Raw genomic sequence first — 16,882 nt, 5'->3', positions numbered from 1 at the left:
AATACCTGTGACCGCTAAAAGCTGATTGACAGTACACGGATTCAAATAGGCAGCAAAATACTTGCCCCATGTTTATACTTGAACTTCAAAAGCAGTGAACTCCAAGCCTGAATGAACTGGGCCAGTCCTCATTTGCTACACCTTCACATTTCGTGTGTAAGCTTCTAGGCTTTCCTCACGGATAAGGCTCCCAAAAGACGACTACTATGCTTCGTGCCAACTTGCAAGCTCTTATTCCCTGCCCCCCTTGCTCCCCCGCCCCCAATTTAGTTCCCTTGAGCTTTCAGAGGTTATCATTCAGCTAGGTGGTGTTTGCTTTCTCTGCTTCTCTCAAGCACATCTGCTGGTGTTAAGAGTGTGCAAAATAAAGCAAAACGATAATGTCATTTTGTATAAAATAGATAGGTAAAGTCTAATTGGGTGAAGAAGGGAGAAAGGGCGGTGTCTGAAAGAGTCATGTCTTTACTGCACTCCGGGAACCTGGGACTGGGTATCTGCCTTCCACAGATCTGGGGGAAAACACTCTGAAAGAAGTAGGAGACCACCACCAATGTGCAGAAGACAAGACTGCCAAGTTTTATTTATTCAAAAGGACATTTCCAGGTGCATAAAGAGGCCACAAGTTAGTGTTGTTAAAAAAAAAAAAATCAAACGTCTGCTAATGAAGTGCTGCATTTAATGAAAACCACCTAAGACAGAAAAGGAGACGGGAGACCACCATAGAGGACGGGCTGCTCAGAGGCGCGTTTCTGTGGCAGAGCACCTCCCCTCCACCGAGATGCTGGGCACCACTGGACAGCAAGTCACTGTCGTCGAAGCAGCGGAGCTGGAGGTGCTGGCCGGACGCACTGAACTCAAGGAGGCACTTGGACATGAGGAACTTGCAGATGTAATATCCCAGGAGGTGGGGGAGGTTTGGAACCCGTCCTCTGCTACAAGGGCTGATAACCCGAGGGCAAGTTACCCAATAGCCCTACGCAGCCTCATTCGGGTCCTGAGCAGCTGGACCCTCCTTCTTCCAACAGCAAAAAACCACTGAAGACAATTCAATCCATGCCTATCGCTCCCTCTCTCTTCTTTCCTCCAACCCTTCACAAAAGATATTACAAGGGCAATAGTTCCGAGCTCTCAGGAAACAGGGTCTGGAACTGGCTGGAGGCTGACAGGCATAAAACAGTGGTGTAGAAATTTCTTTCATCTTATGGCACTGATTTAGGTTAGACTGGATTTCTCCTGTGCTCGCTCACCCCGACGGACATACTGGCAGTGAAAGATCTAGCCTTCAATCTGCACTGGGATTTCCCAGCAGAACAGACGCTGGTCATTGTCGCCCTGAAGCTCCCACTGCACCACCAGTTTTATCTGGAGAAGGAGAAAAAGAATTGGGAAAAATGAAAGTAGGACCTTGCCTCAATTCAGAACTGGTTTAACTATGAATCCTAACAACCAGCTGCCTAATTCCTCAGATCTTTCTTCTTAAATCAGGCCATCACGAAGGCTGCTAGGGATGTGGGCACAGCCCGTGGCCTTCAAGTCAGAAGAGCAAACCAAGTCACACCTGTGATTCGGTGTTAGCGGTACCACATACTCACCTCATTAACTCATCAGATAGAATTTCTAAAGCATTCTTTTCCCTCTTAGATCAATGGCACATAATGAAGCCTTGCACGGGAGATAATTTCACATTTAAATAATTTCTTATGTATTTGGCAATCTGATCCAGCTTTTTCCAAGCATAACCAATTAAGAGCAGAGAGTAGAATGTTAGATTGGTAGGCGTAACAAAATACCTTGTTACTTGTACTGAAGATGTCAACACACAAAGGGTGTCCGAAGAAGTTTATGATTGTATGAATAATTTCTGGAACAATAACACTTGGTAGCAATATAGCTTCGGTTATACCTTCCTTGAACTGTTTTTTTTCTTTTTTTAATGATACACCTCATTAGATATCTCTGCTTTGACTTGTTATACTATGAACTGCCCCTTCTAATTCTTAAGAAGTCACCGATAATTTTCTAGTCCTTTCTTAAGTAGATAATTGCTTACTTGTTATTAGTTACTACCTCTAATTTGTACTCAAATATTTCTTTACAACACAACATTTAAGTGACCAGGATACCTGGCTTCTCGAAACTTAAGTTTTTCAAGACTAGTACACATTAACTACAGTTTCACTTAGTGCTTAAATTAACATAGTTTAATCCATTTTTGAAATGAAACGTGATTCACTTAACAATGGCTACCATACACTCAGTGCCTACTATGGGGCAGGCCCTCATTAGACACTCCACGTAAGTGACCAGAGACTCAGAAACGCCAGTGATTTTATGGGTACTCTACAAATTTATCTACAAACCTGTTCCTGACCTGCAGGGTCTCCAACATCCCTTCAACACAGATACCCTCTATTAGAATCTCCTTGCAACGTTCTTTAATGACTTGCCATTTCTAGAAAATAAATGGCCAGATTGCTCATGGGTTCTACTTGATCTCCTTTCAAAAAAAAACCAAAAAAAACCAAATACAGCTTTTTTTCCTTTATGGAAAACAGGAATCCCTTTACTTCCTCCATTCTTATCAGGGTTCCTATCTAGAATACAGGCCCATTGAGGTTCTGCCTCACAAGGGTCCAGCAGTGAAAGAAGTAGGTATGGCAGGGTAAGTCACAGGGGACGGTAGGAGCTGGAGACGGAGGCAGGGGAGAAAGAAGTGTGTGGAAAAAGTGACCTCTCTGCTATGGAGCTGGGAAACTACTGCTCCCTTAAGAGATTAATGGAGAAACCAGGATTTTTTTGATAGCAACTTGACATCTTGAACTATTTGATACCTGCCTACAATCTTTTAACAGTGCACAGGTTTTAAGGGTCACAAGGCCCGGCTCTAGGTCGAGATGTAGTATTTCTGAGCGGAGTGGACTCTCTTCTTATTGCTTAACATCGGAGGCTCAAATTTCTTCATTCATAAACCAGACATAACATTGCCTCAGCAAAGGGTGGTCATGAGGATCCAGGGAAACACTGTATATATCAAAATGGCATCAAGAGGTGACAAAGAACGGAGGGGCATGGTGAAAACTATCTGCCCTACCTCAGGATTCTTAACACTCCAACTCATCTCCTTGCCCCCCAAGCTTCTGCTTCTTCACCACCAAGAGATGAACGACTCTGACCCCAATCTTTTCTTCCTGCCCTCTCTCCTCGGATTTCTCATCTAGTCACAGGCCTTCAGCGTCCCGAACGACAAGGTCACTTACAGAGGGGTATTCATTCTTCACAGGTAGTTTATTCAGGTAGCTGTAGGTCTTGCCTTTTTGGATGGGGCAGTTGATTCCACTTTTACAACCATCGGCCTCAGGAATGGGAAAGGGAATTGGGACGCCCAGCAAGATGCCATGCACCACGGCTTTGCTACTTTGAGATGGAATATCTGAGAGGAACAAAAGAGAATCAGATAGTGAAGGAACAGCCTATTTCTAAAGCCTAAGTAAAAAATTCCGATATGTTCCCAAGCAACGGCATTGCTAGGATAGCAAATCATAAAGTCTGTACTTAATTCCTAAAGTCTGTTTCTCTTTGTAGTTATGCTTAATACCTCTGTGAATGCTACAGAGTGAGTATTCACTCCAAAAAAAAAAAAGCAACCGAGAGGGTTGTTTTCTTTGCTGTCACCCCTACCTTGCTCTTTACCATCTTTCAGTTTCTCAGGAGAACCAGAGCTCCATAAATAACCTTATCCAACAAAGTAACTGAGTTTTTCGGTAGTGAACTTTCCATTTATTAATTATACCAGCTTCTGTCAAAATGTACAGGGTATCTCACAGAGTGTTCGAAGACTGGTCTCTGAGTTCTCAAATGCCCTGCCCATGGGATTCCATTAAAAATTAAGGACAAAATGGAAAGGAATCGCCACAGAAATGCCATGGGCTATAACAGAGATAACCCTTTAGAAACTGGGTAAGATTAGAAAGAGGAGATATATTTCTTGCTCTCTCTCTCCCCTCTATATCACAAGATGGGCAGGGGGAATAAATACAATAAAGTTAGGGCAACTAGGGATTATGAGCTGGAGATCCAGAGTAGTGGCTCTGTTTGTTTGTTTGTTTGTTTGTTTGTTTGTTTGTTTCTTTCTTTCTTTCTTTCTTTCTTTCTTTCTTTCTGGGTTGGGGACTACTTTTGTTTAGAAGGCACATTTTTGGTTTGGGACAATAGAGGGGGCAGGGTATCATCCAGGAAAGAAAATAACCCTAGTATTTAGAGCTGTCTTTAGGCTTAAGAACAGAAGATGACAGGAAGTTTGAGATTTCTTATTAGACTGCCCCGTCTAGTTCCATAGGCTAGAAAGTGAGGAAAGGATTCAAGGTAGATGCCCTTTCTAGAAATGAAGCTCAGATTTTTTTTCTTGGGGCCCAAATGAACTCCCTAAACCTTACAGAAGTCTGAGCTTTGCACAGGTTGGAAGGGAGGTCACAGATGTCCTGGCTGCGGTGCCCCTCCCCGACATTCCCACCCTCATTCCAATACTTGAGACTGTTGTTAGGCTTTAAGACAAACTTGAAGGCTAGAGCCACTTTTACTCACTACTGGTGAAGGTGACATTGACACTGTAAGACTGGCCTTTGTGCAGTTTGCAGGGCTGGGTGGGGCATGGGTTCACATTCAGTTCCTTTATAACTCCAAGCCCAGAACCTGTTAAAAAAAAAGAAAAAAGAAAAGAAACAATGAATTGGAATAGGAGAGAAAACAAACCACCTATGCTGTCCCCTACTTAACGCAAAGGTGCTCGGCTCTCCAGGAAACTCTTCATATTTGATGGCTGAAGGGGAATGAAGAAAATCAGTTAAGTATAAAAAGCCAGCTCTCCTGCTCTATATCCTGGGAGGGCTACACCAGGGAAAGTCAGCCCCACGCAGGATTTAAAGCAGCATACATATGGCACAAATGATAGCTCAAGCCTCAGTGCCATTTCCACCTGCACTCTCGACACTGGCTGCTCCTGAACTGCCCCTCCCCCCTTCCAGTCCTCTCCTGGTTTTGTTCCAAATTGGTGGCGGCCGAGCTTTGTATGCCCTACCAGTGAAAACAATTTTAAGAATGTATCTGCAGTATACAGGTGTACGCTCCACTCTGGAAACATGTGTTCTTCAAACTAAGTGTCTCTGGGACAGGGTATGTGTCTTTGCAGTCTAAACAAAGACAAAAGTGCCGTTTGTTCCCAATAAATGCTTGACCTAAACAGGTTAAGTAAAATCTTTAAACATCCCACTGCCTCATCTAGGCCCCTAAAACTGCACAGTTGAATGGAGAGAATGCAAACTGTCTGTTACCACCCACACCAAGGAAAGCTTTTTTTTTTTTTTAATATTTTATTTATTTATTTGACAGAGAGAGAGTACAAGCAAGGGGAACGGCAGGCAGAGGGACAGGGAGAAGCAGGCTCCCTGCTCAGCAGGGAGCCCGATGTAAGGCTCCACCCCAGGACTCTGGGATCATGACCCAAGCCGAAGGCAGATGCCCAACCAACTGAGCCAGACAGTCATCCCCCTCCACCCCCCACCCCCCCAAAGCTTAAGCTCTGCCATTCGGCCATCATGGCTAAGAGGTAGGCTCTGGGATCTGACACCTGGGTTTGCAATCTCACGGGCTCCATGGCTTACTGTGAAACCTCAGAACAAGATATTTCACCCCTCTGGGGAAAGTAACAGTGACTGCCTCATAGGGTAAGCGAGCTAACACACTCATAGCTCTTAGGTAGTGTTTGCAACATAGGAGTGCTACGTAGTGTTCATTTTATTACCATCACACTGGGATTCAGTCCTTGAATTTAATCTGAAAGAGTTGCTCCTGGGTGGGTTAGCAAGTTTCTTTTTGACACAAAAGGCAGGCCTCTCCTTTGCAGTCACCAGGTTAGCTTAGCCCAAAGCATATGAAAAGAGCGACTCATGTAGATGCACTTGGCTTTCTCGGCCTGTGCCTGCTCTTGGGTGGGACAGTTTCATCATACTGAGCAATGGTGTTCCAGCAAGGTCTGTAAATAATACTTGCCGTCCCTCATCCCCAGCTTGCTTCTCCATCATGGGCAAAGTTCTCAAAATACACCTGCAAGAATTCTCTTCTTCAAGCACTGTCTTCCACTCTGTCCTCCTATCTTCTACAGATAGGAAAAAACTATTCAGAACTTGAATCAACAACCTATGGAAAATCAGTGCTTATGCTAAGAGCTTTCAACGTCCACTTCTGCTTCTTTCCAGCCTGGGTCACGCGATCTAGTAGGCATTGAGGAAAGGGTAGTGCTTGTAACTCCTTCATCCAGTTTTACTGACAAGAGGTTCTTGGACTTTCAATGTCAACGGAACAAAACCCTCAGTCCTAACCGGCAAAAATAGCAAAACCAGTTTGCTTGGCCCCATTGCTTACTTGAGGAAATACCACTCCAGGGGAAAGGGGTCGGTGGTCAAGTGGAACTCAAAAGCCCTTTGATGTGGGCGCTGAAGTTTTTATATTGTTATTTCCCAATTCAGAAGTTTTTACATTGTTATTTCCCAATTCAGAAGTTTTTACATTGTTATTTCCCAATTTGGAAGTGAACTGAAAATCTGTAATGAAACCATCCTTCCCTTAAATTCTTGCCATAGGTGTACATCTGCTTTTTTCAAATCAGAACAAAATCTGAATTTGGTTTCCATAGTTGTTGTTTTTAATGTTAATGTTACCACTGAAACCCAAAGTGGTTCACGAACACCCACTAATTTCCTACTGCTTACTAGCTGGAAGAACTTCGTAAGTTACTCCATGTGCCTGATTCCTCATCTGTAAAACAGATCCTGAGGGTTGAACGAGTTAATAAAGTTAATATAATATCTTCATCCAAATTTGGCCACTAAGTTTAATGGAGGGAAAGGCAGTAATTTGAGGTGATAATAGCGTCTTTCAAGTACTAGTAGTTCAGTGGAATAGCATTTGTTAAGTATTAAGAGGCCAGCGGTCTTCACTCCTTCATCAATCCTGTCCCCCAGCCTAACTCTGCTTTTGCCTCAACATGAATTTTGATGATATAGTGGGAAATATTTATTCCCTCCTTTACTTTTTCAACAAATATTTATTGAGCAGTTACTATTACCCGGGCACTAGACATAAAGGATCAAACTTATTCTCTATCCCATTTTGCTGGGTCACTTTGTGTAAGTTATCGAACATCTGTGGAATTCCATGATTGACTCCAGGATCTCCAAGTTTCCTTCCAGCTCACAGATTCTATAAAATGTCTCCTTTCATTTATCATTACACCTTTTCACTTCAGGGAAGTTCTGCTCGAACAAAAAATTCCATAGACTTGACTCACTCTTTCGTACCTGCCCCTCACTCCTTGTATTTCCCAACAAAGATCCCCACTACAGCGGCAAGAGCGGATTATGTGTCACAAGCCGTGACCAGCAACACGAGTTTTAAGTGATTAAGAATCACAAAATTATACAGCCCAAAGGAAGCGGTAATGGAGCAAATCATGAAAAGGAGAATTGCCTTCTAACTTGTCAGCAAAAGGGAAATTAAAAATAAAAGCAAACGGCGTGGGGGAGGGAGAGGTTATCCAAGATACAAGGCATACATAAAGTTCTGCGCCCCACCGCTCACGCCCCGCGCAGCATTGACACCTTCAGTTGTCTGCCCTACAAACTTTAGGAAACTTCAGCAAAAGGCCCAGCTCCAGGAAATGTCCAGGGACCCTAATCACGCGACTCAGGAAAGAGACAAAGCTGTGTGCCTTCGGGTTTCGCCGCCCGCACCTTCTCCCCGACCCCAGCCCACTCCAGCCCACTCCACGTAGGGTCCGCGGCTGAGCCTGGCCGCCCGCGGGACCCGCCCAACCTAGCCGGGGGTCTCGGCGCAGGGCTCCGGACGGGTCTCCTGCAGAGGGCGCGGGAATCTCGGACAAGTTCTGGCTCACCGCAGTCCTTGAAATGCACCGGCTCCGCCAGCGCGGAGGCGCCGAGCGCCAGGAGCAGGGACGCGGCGACCAAGACACGCATCGCAGCTAAACAGGTTCCAAGCGCGAGGAAGGAAGAAGAGACCGCCTCAGTCACAAGATAAACCTGCCGGGGCGGGCCGGGGGAGGAGCCCGGTCAGGCCACTCGTCAGCAGCAACCAGGGATGGGCCTGCCCGCGCCCCGCCCCCCCAGTCCCGAGAGCCAAGCTTGGCTCGGTCCCGCCCAGACGCCGGCTATCTCCGCCCATCTTGTCCGCTCCGCCGCCCCACAGACTAGGATCCATCTCCGCCCCGCCCCCTCCTCGCTCGGGCGCTCCGGCGCTCCGCCGGATTTTGTCGGTGAGCCCTCGCTTCCGCAAATGGGAGCATTTCTAGCCAATGAAATCCCTTCTCGTCCAGCACCACCCAATAGGTGTGCTCGGAGGCGGTGGTCTCTGTGGGTCCCGCCTCCGAAGGGCCAGGTGGAGAAAGGGATTGGGGCGGTGCGAGGGGCGGAGTTTGTGGAGGAAGATGGCGGCGGTCCGCGGGTTATCTCTAACAGCCGCGGCGCTGAGGGCGGTCACTCCCTGGGCAAGGGGCAGGTACCAAGCCTTCGATAGCACCTGGGATGGGTGTTAGGTTCTGCGCCTCCAGAACAAAGGGGGGAAACGAAGGCCTGCGGGGGAGGCGAGGGTTTGGCGTGAAGCTGTCCAGGTGGAGGTCAGGTTTGCCGAGAGGCTGTCCAGGTGGAAGTCACCAGGTGCTTCTCTTCTCCCGGGCTCATCCTCCTCCCTTTGCAGCAGGCTCCTCGCGTCCTCTCGCGGACCTCAGGCTCGTCGGGTCGCGTCGTCCTCCAGCCCCGAGGCCGGCGAGGGGCAAATCCACCTCACCGCCAGCTGCGTCCAGGTAGGAGGCCGGAGGCGGGGCGGCAGTGGCCGGGGCGAGGGCCAGGAGTGCGGAGGCTTCCCCTTGGCCCACCCTTCTACCTCCTCTTGCCTGGCATTCTTGATCCCCCTTTTTGCATTTCAGAGACTTCTGGAAATCACCGAAGGGTCAGAATTCCTCAGGCTGGAGGTGGAGGGAGGTGGATGCTCCGGATTCCAATACAAATTTTCACTGGATACGGTTATCAACCCCGACGACAGGCAAGAAGGAAGGGGTGGGTCCTCAGCGAATGTGTGGGAGGGATAAAAGTGCAAGTTTATTTCAAACTTAAAAGGTTTGCTAAGAACGCCTAACATCCTTCTTTTTTTTTTTTTTTTAAAGATTTTTATTTATTTATTTGACAGAGATAGAGACAGCCAGCGAGAGAGGGAACACAAGCAGGGGGAGTGGGAGAGGAAGAAGCAGGCTCATAGCGGAGGAGCCTGACGTGGGGCTCGATCCCATAATGCTGGGATCACGCCCTGAGCCGAAGGCAGACGCTTAACTGCTGTGCCACCTAGGCGCCCCTAACATCATCCTTCTTACACAGTGGGAATACAGTGAAGATTTGTTGTCATGATTCAGAATACCTATGCTATAGGAGGAAAAGTTGGCCTGCCTAGGTCTGTAGTGTGGAGAGTTAGGGTGGACTGGATTCCACGCCCAAATCCCTAAATATTTACCAGTATTCATTCCATTGACTCTTTTTGCCTCAGAGAAAAGCAGCACCTGTTAGAGGTAATAAGGAATGCTTCTCCTGTATTTTGAAAACAGGATGTGCGTCCCAGGGCTTAGAGGGTGTTATGGTTTTGGTGTTTATGATAGTCATTAATGTCTTCGTCCTGTCTTTTTCAGGGTATTTGAACAGGGTGGGGCAAGAGTGGTGGTTGACTCTGATAGCTTGGCCTTCGTGAAAGGGGCCCAGGTGGACTTCAGCCAAGAACTGATCCGAAGCTCATTTCAGGTGTTGAACAATCCTCAAGCACAGCAAGGCTGCTCCTGTGGATCCTCCTTCTCTATCAAACTTTGATGTGCTGACAGGTGACCCAGAGATTGCTACCACTTGTACCGATATGAGGAACCTGAGATTAGTAGAATTCTAGAGGTTTCCTTCCAATCATGTCCTCCTCTCAATTTTATTTCCCTCAGTCCAGGAGTGTTGCGTTTTGCCACTATTATTTTCAGAATATGAAGCTTTTACTCTTGATTTATTTTCACTCACACATTTCTAAGGCCAAGCCTCTAGGTGCTGCGATTGAAGATCTAACTAGTTGAAACTCAGTATAATCTGTAGAGCCTCCAAGGTTCCAAAATTTTGAGTTACTGCTCAGGCCTTCAGAGTTACTTGTACATAGGTGTATAGCTTTGTATAAAAGCTTCATTTTGAAGAAAGTCTTTATTGTGTTCTGGATCAGGGTCACAGATTGGGTAGCTTGAACACTGGTTACTAGGCTAGAGAGGATGAGAAAGGCAAAGGGAAGGTTCTCTTTTTCATCTCACTCTTTCTGAATGTTCTGGTTGACACCCTTCTTTTTCTTTTTTTTCTTTTCCCCCACATCCTTATTTTCTGTGCTGCCCATTCTCCACTTTCGTTAGGGTAGATACATTTTCCTCTCTTACTCACCAGTCTGCTAGATTCACAAAACCAGTAGCCCATCACCCAGGAAACTTGGATCTAACCCCCATTGGTAACCTGAATCATTTGAAAAATAGGCCCCATATTCCATACTCCTGCAGATATTTCAAGATTCTGTGACTGTTCAGTGACTGAGTCTTTTTAGGATATGTTGCTTCACTTACCTTATGATGTAAAATGTTTTTGGTCTCATGCATAGCAGGAAGTGGTTCTTTTGTTGGTATAGATAATGGATAGTTAGGGATTTTCGTTCAGGTTGGATTATCAGATAAAATGAAGGATACCCAGTTAAATTTGAATTTCAAATAAATAATTTTTAGTATAAGTGTGTCCCAAATATTTCATGAGACATATACTAAAAATTATTTGTTGTTTATCTGAAATTCGGATTTAACTGGGCATTGTGCATTTTTATTTGTTAAACCTGGCAACTTTATGTTAGGGTCACTGAAAGAAAAGCTTTTTAAGCCAAAAATTCCAGGGGATTTTAAAGTACTTTTTGGGTATGACAGTTAGGCTACAGAGCTACCAATAGTTGTGGCAAGTGTGCAACATGCTGGGGGAGCTGGGACTGCGTCGACAGACAACTAAAAAAAAGAAACACCACCACCATGACAAATGATTTATTAATGCTCATGTGGGGAAACCACAACCAAATTGATTCTGGAAAAATTATTGGTTAAACCCTTGTTTTCTTCAATAGCCTAAAAGTTCATTACAGCAAAAATGTGCATTTCTGGGCTAGATTGGAATTAAGGTTATTCAGTAAAAAATTTACCATTAAAAAGGGAAATGCAGGGGTGCCTGGGTGGCGCAGACGTTAAGCGGCGTGATCCCGGCGTTATGGGATCAAGCCCCACATCAGGCTCCTCCGCTATGAGCCTGCTTCTTCCTCTCCCACTCCCCCTGCTTGTGTCCCCTCTCTCGCTGGCTGTCTCTGTCAAATAAATAAAATCTTTAAAAAAAAAAAAAAAAAGGAAATGCAGAGTTCAGAGACAAGATATCTGAGACAGTAGCTTAGGTACTTATATTTTCAATATGGGAAAACCTAGGATTTAGAGAAAGCAAACCTGTTGTGTGTACAATGTGTACAAAGAGGAAGGAGGGGACACTCAGAAACCTGAACTTTCTTAGCAGATTTCCATGGGAAGAGGCAGAAAATAGCATATCATGGGAGTGTCTGTTTAACTTTACTAAGACATTTCAAGTTGCTGCTGATACCTGGGCCTAATAAGATTTTCAGCTCAGACTAAGTCTTTTTATCTTCTTTAAAAAGAGATTTTGCTACATTTTAAGTGTTAGAACCTATTGTTTTAAAGAGTGCACTTTATTTTTATTTATTTTTTAAAATAAGCTCAACACCCAGCATGGGTCTTGAACTCATGACCCTGAGATCAAGAGTCACATGCTCTACTGACTGAGCCAGCCAGGTGCCCCATGATTTTGTGGTTTTAAAAGTCATGCAGAGCACAAGCTTAATAGCTTTAGTTGCTAAATAAACCATTAAATTGCAGTAGTCGCGTAGGAACACAGTCTCTTTGAATACCTATATGTAAGTACCTGTTAACGGGAGAATTGGAGTTCTGTGCTTTAAAAAGGGTGGGTTTGGGAGAAATCACCGTACTTTATCACACTGAGAAAGCCTCATGGGAAAATCCGTAGTAGTAATAAGTTTCCATTGGAGTAGGATGATGTAGAAATTTTAAGAGCACAGAGCATAGAGAAATAATAGCATCAAGGGAACAGTGGGCAATTTGCTTGGGATAAATAGTAAGCATAGTAAAATAGGTTTAGTGTCTTTTGCAGGTCCTTTATGACCAGCTGCCCTCTTTCTGGTAAAGACCAGTAGGTGTTCTCACACATTTTGCTCACTGTGCAAATTCATTTAAGAAAACTTTATACTCTTCTGGTATCCGTTGGAAGATTTTTTTGCTTCCTCATTACTTTCAAGGGAAATGGCCTTATTGTTGCAGAATTGGTTTTATTTATGCAAGTTAGAGAGTGTTTGGGGCAGCGTACCCTGCCTTTGCCCTAGCAAGATATAATGCAAGAACCAAAGGCAAGGGAGCCCTCCATCTGCTTTATGTTGTGAATCTGCTTTGTTGTTGTTGTTGTTGTTGTTATTTATTTGAGAGAGAGAGTGAGAAGGAGCAGGGGGAGGGGCAGAAGCAGACTCCCCACTGAGCAGGGAGCCCAGTGTGGGGCTGGATCCTGGGATTCCAGGATCATGACCTGAGCTGAAGGTAGATGCTTAACTGACTGAGTCACCCAGGTGCCCCAGCTTTTTTTTTTTTTAAGATTTTTATTTATTTGAGAGACAGCACGAGTGGAGAGCAGGGCAGAGGGAAAGGGAGAAGCAGATTCCCCACCGAGTAGAGAGCCTGAAGTGGGGCTCGATTCTAGGACCCTGAGATCATGACCTGAGCCAAAGGCAGACGCTTAATCAACTGAGCCACCCAGGCATCCCTGTTGTGAATCTCCTTTATGTTGTTGGCGCAAATGAAGGGGCCTCTTAGTCAACGTCCAGATCTTGCCTTGTTGTGGAATCCTACTCTTCAGTTACGTGATTGATAGTGACTAGTAGTATGTGAACTGTAGGTGTCCCACCCACCCTTAGTTTGTGTGGGAATGTTGACAGATTATAAGGGATTAGGAGAAAACAGGCTTACAAGTAAGGTGTTAGGAAGGGCTACTAAAGTAGGTGTCCAAGAAGAACTTTCTAACTTTTCTAACTTCTAATAATTGAAACCCGTTATTTTAGTCTCCTGTTCCAAAGCATCGAGCGGAGGGTTGACGTTTGGCAGGAGCCTCCTATATAGAGCAGTGGGCAGCACTGACTGTATGGCGTAGCCCTCCCTTCAACGCTGGCTGAGAGTGGATAGTCTGCCCCTGGTAGTGCTCAGGACCTAACATTATCCACTGCAACGTAATTATGGTCTTGCATGTTTGTCTCAAAGGCAGGAAACTCCTCTGCTTTTCTAGGTATCTGGCAGTGGTGTTTATGATTGCTCTTTTAGAATCCCTGTTTGCCATTTCTCCACAGAAATGCTACAGGGCTGTTTAAAGGAGGTTTGCTTTATGAAGTTTTGAAATAATTATGTGGCTGTAATTGTCAGATAATTATATAAAGAAGGGAGCATTTAAGCAGTCAGTGGTCAAAGCTGTATTTAAAAATATTTTATTTTTTTGAAAAGGTAATACACATGGTACAAAATTCCAAAAGACACAAAAGGGGATACAGTGAAAAGTCTCCCAGTCCTGTACCCATCCACCCTGTCACCCTCCCCACAAACCACTGTTGTTTCTAAGAATTTACCCAATAGGTATAATCCCATAGATATATAATGTGAAATAACATATACACAAGAATATTCATTATAGCATTACTTATAATAGCAAGAGATAGGAAACAATGGAAATGTCCATCAATAGGGGACTGATTAAATAAATTACGATTTATCCATTCAGTGGAATAGTGTACAAGTATAAAATAGGATGAGACAGTTCTTTATGTGCAAGTATGGAGTAAGTGAAAAAAGCAAAGTGCAGAAGAGCGTGCATAGGATGCTACTTGTGTTTTTGATACAGAGAAATATGTGTAGGTGCATGAAGTTTTTCTGGAAGGGTGAGCAGGAAGGTGAGGGTTGGGAGGAGGCGCAGCGCCCGCGGGTATGTAGAAGAGTGGGAGGTTCTCTGAACCGTGGGGTGTAAGGCAGAGGGGCAAGGATGAGGTCAGCAGATACCCAGTTGTCTTTCCCCTTTCTTTAGACAGACAGCAGCACATGGTCCACTTCGTTACGCAGTCTTCTTTCCCCGCTTAGTCTGTTTCGGACTTCTTATCAAGGCATTTAAAGCCATTTTTTCCCCTTCTTTTTTAGGCCTCCGTAGCAACTAATTGCTTCTAATCTTTTGCTGTTACAGGTAATGCTACAATAAATAACCTCTTACATGTGTCATTTCACATTTGGTGAGAATATATCTGAAGGTTAAATTCCTAGAAGAGTCAAAGAGTACGTGCTTTTGTAATTTCGAAAGACATTGCCATATTATCCTCTTCAGAAGTTGTGTCCGTTTAAGCCCGTCAGCTGCGTATGTTAGTCCCTCTTGCACCAAATGCTTGCCAACTAGGAGGCTTAACAAACGTTTGATCTTTGCCGATCTGACAGTATCGAAAAAGTGTCTCAAGTGTGGTTTTAACTTGTATTTCTTTTGTTACAAATATTTTCATATGTGTAAGAACTACATATTTTTGTCTGCTGAAAACATCTCAACTAGTATAGTGACGTAGAGCAAATTGTTTAAACTCTGTGTGTCTCAATTTCCTCATCTGTAAATTGGGAATAAAAATAGTAAGTAGGATTGCTGGATGATTAAATGAAATTTGTGTTCAGCCCTCAATATACTGCCTAGCACATAACAAGCATTTAATAAGTTATTATGGGATGGCTGACAATTAGAGCAGCAGGTAGGACAGGACAGATTAAATTAAGAAAATAGCATTCATCTCCATGTCTTCAGGCACATGGAGTCTTGTTCATTTACCATTGCCTTTCATCAGATGAAGGCAAAGGCAGAACTTTCCTTGTCTTAGAAGAGTAAAGAACCTTTTCCCATTGGATCCCAATCATAGGCTTTTGGCAGAGCTGGCAAAAGGATAGGCACAGCCTCGTGTCTAACATTTAGACTTAGCCAACATGGTAAAGAAATTTGGTTTAATATGAAATAAAAACAGAAGCCCAGATGTACATTTCTTTATTCCACCATGGTTCTAAACTCCTAGTTAGCCAAGGATGGAGTGGGTCTCTACTTGTAAACTGAGAGGGCTGCTAGCCATCCCATTTTTGAAAGAAAGACAGCAAGGGCTTCTGAGTAGAGAGAAGAAACAACATGGGAAATCGGGCTTCCCTTAAACAAGACTACACTGTATTTCACAAGCTAGAAAATAGACCCCTTTATTTTTAGTACCTCAAACTGGTAACCACAAAAGGAGAGCCCAGGAGAGATCTGTGTCCTGTAAGAAGCAGGGTGTATTTAGTACAGGTCTTCAGAGATGGGCACCCTGTCCTGTGGCAGCCCTTGCTGTGGTGCACAGGAGCTGTTGTGGGTAGATGGTGAATGTTGACCCAAAGCTACTGAACATTTTCTTTAGCCTTGTTGAAAGCCTTGGCTCCCCCTTTCTTACCAACTTCCCATATTTTTCATATTGCCCTCTTGTTGCTTTCTCAGTCTCCGTGTTCCCCTTCATTTGTGTGTCTTACTCAGCAAGCTAGTATCAGTCTTGCTTCTCTGAGATGAGGGGATCTTCCGCCCTTCCCTGGGGCCACAGAACCGCTACAGGATGGAGATGTGGCAAAATCTGTCCCAGACGAGATTGGCCGAGGTGATGGTTCTTGGGAGGAGGCCTTGGAGTCACTCCCCAAACTTCCCCCAATCCTTTTTTGCTCAGGAAATACTGAAGGACCATACCTGGGCAGATGTAACCTCTGACCCAGGTGTGGAATCATCAGGATGTTATGTGGATCGTGGCTGGGAAAGGGTGTCTGCAGTGTGAGGCCGAATGACCTTGCATGTTTGCACAGCTTGCAGGGGTGGATGAGGGCCATTCTTGGGTAAGCATCCCACAGCAAGGCCAGGACAGATGGCAGACTGATCCTCACGGCCAGTGGCTGAAGCATTAGCATTTGGTGGTGTTTGAGCCAAGCAAGGGCATGGCGGCATGAAGGCAGTGATAGAAGCTCACAGCCAGGGCCTAAGCTGGGAGAGCTGAGAAGCAGGCAGGGCTGGCTGGGAGCTGGGCTGCAGGGCCTTCTGCCTGCTTCTTCATGGTGTCTTCCCTGCTAGGAAAGCCTCCTCAAGGCCCCTGCCTGTGGCTGGGGCCCATTTCCAGGTAGCTGTCCACACTGACCCCTCACTGCTACTCCTTGGCAGTGCAGTGTGGGGGGCCTGCCTCAGCCACATAACCTGGGGAGCAGTGGCAGCGGTAGGAGCCCTCGGTGTTCTCGCAGTGACCGTGGGCACAGAGGGCAGCAGGCCCGTTCAAGTCATCACACTCGTTCACATCTAAGAGGGAGGGAGGAGAGCGCTGTAGGGAGCCTGGGTGCCTCTGCTGCTGTGGGCACTAAGCTCTGGCCCTGCCCTGTGGTGGAATCCTACATGTGGCAGCCAGAAGCCGAAGTCACTGCCCAAAACGAAGCTTCTCAGAGACACAGAGCGGGTAGTAGTGGACCCATCCTGTGCCCCTGAGAGTGATGATGCTCTCCTGTCCCTTTCCTCTGCCTAGGAATCTCCATGGAAAGGGTTTTCTACACACAGCAGGAGACCTTCCTTTGGCACGCTCTCACCACTTGGCCTGGCTCCAG

At 45.4% G+C, this 16,882-nt stretch overlaps 3 protein-coding genes across 3 annotated transcripts in view; 1 reads left to right on the top strand and 2 right to left on the bottom strand.

Moving 5' to 3' along the window:
• Positions 1-553: 553 nt before the first annotated feature.
• NPC2 (NPC intracellular cholesterol transporter 2) lies at positions 554-8,122 on the bottom strand. The gene is made up of 4 exons (XM_026519511.4): positions 7,946-8,122; positions 4,582-4,689; positions 3,258-3,430; positions 554-1,362 (listed from the first exon to the last, which is right to left on the bottom strand). Exons 1-4 carry the CDS (start codon positions 8,025-8,027, stop codon positions 1,276-1,278), a joined length of 450 nt encoding a protein of 149 aa, XP_026375296.1. The 5' UTR covers positions 8,028-8,122; the 3' UTR covers positions 554-1,275.
• Positions 8,123-8,459: 337 nt separating this feature from the next.
• Positions 8,460-14,882, top strand: ISCA2 (iron-sulfur cluster assembly 2). The gene is made up of 4 exons (XM_026519508.4): positions 8,460-8,565; positions 8,764-8,869; positions 8,993-9,108; positions 9,743-14,882. The coding sequence occupies exons 1-4, from the start codon at positions 8,495-8,497 to the stop codon at positions 9,915-9,917; spliced, it is 468 nt and encodes a 155-aa protein (XP_026375293.3). The 5' UTR covers positions 8,460-8,494; the 3' UTR covers positions 9,918-14,882.
• LTBP2 (latent transforming growth factor beta binding protein 2) overlaps positions 13,686-16,882 on the bottom strand; it is a 108,029-nt gene continuing 104,832 nt past the window's right edge. Inside the window, exon 38 of the mRNA XM_026519507.4 lies at positions 13,686-16,583. Within this exon, the coding sequence (XP_026375292.4) occupies positions 16,438-16,583 (146 nt within the window). The 3' untranslated portion in view covers positions 13,686-16,437. The remainder of the gene's footprint in view (positions 16,584-16,882) is intronic.

The sequence above is a fragment of the Ursus arctos genome, unplaced genomic scaffold (assembly GCF_023065955.2).
Source record: "Ursus arctos isolate Adak ecotype North America unplaced genomic scaffold, UrsArc2.0 scaffold_25, whole genome shotgun sequence".
Classification (NCBI taxonomy): domain Eukaryota; kingdom Metazoa; phylum Chordata; class Mammalia; order Carnivora; family Ursidae; genus Ursus; species Ursus arctos.
This window is presented reverse-complemented; position numbering and strand designations above follow the sequence as displayed.

Excerpts from the sequence above, each read along its gene's own strand:
- ISCA2 (XM_026519508.4), top strand. The coding sequence starts at position 8,495 with ATGGCGGCGGTCCGCGGGTTATCTCTAACAGCCGCGGCGCTGAGGGCG. Across the intron at positions 8,870-8,992 it reads TCACCGCCAGCTGCGTCCAG|AGACTTCTGGAAATCACCGA; the intron begins GTAGGAGGCCGG and ends TTTGCATTTCAG. Across the intron at positions 9,109-9,742 it reads GTTATCAACCCCGACGACAG|GGTATTTGAACAGGGTGGGG; the intron begins GCAAGAAGGAAG and ends TGTCTTTTTCAG.
- NPC2 (XM_026519511.4), bottom strand. The coding sequence starts at position 8,027 with ATGCGTGTCTTGGTCGCCGCGTCCCTGCTCCTGGCGCTCGGCGCCTCC. Across the intron at positions 4,690-7,945 it reads GGTGCATTTCAAGGACTGCG|GTTCTGGGCTTGGAGTTATA; the intron begins GTGAGCCAGAAC and ends TTTTTTTAACAG. Across the intron at positions 3,431-4,581 it reads CAATGTCACCTTCACCAGTA|ATATTCCATCTCAAAGTAGC; the intron begins GTGAGTAAAAGT and ends TGTTCCTCTCAG.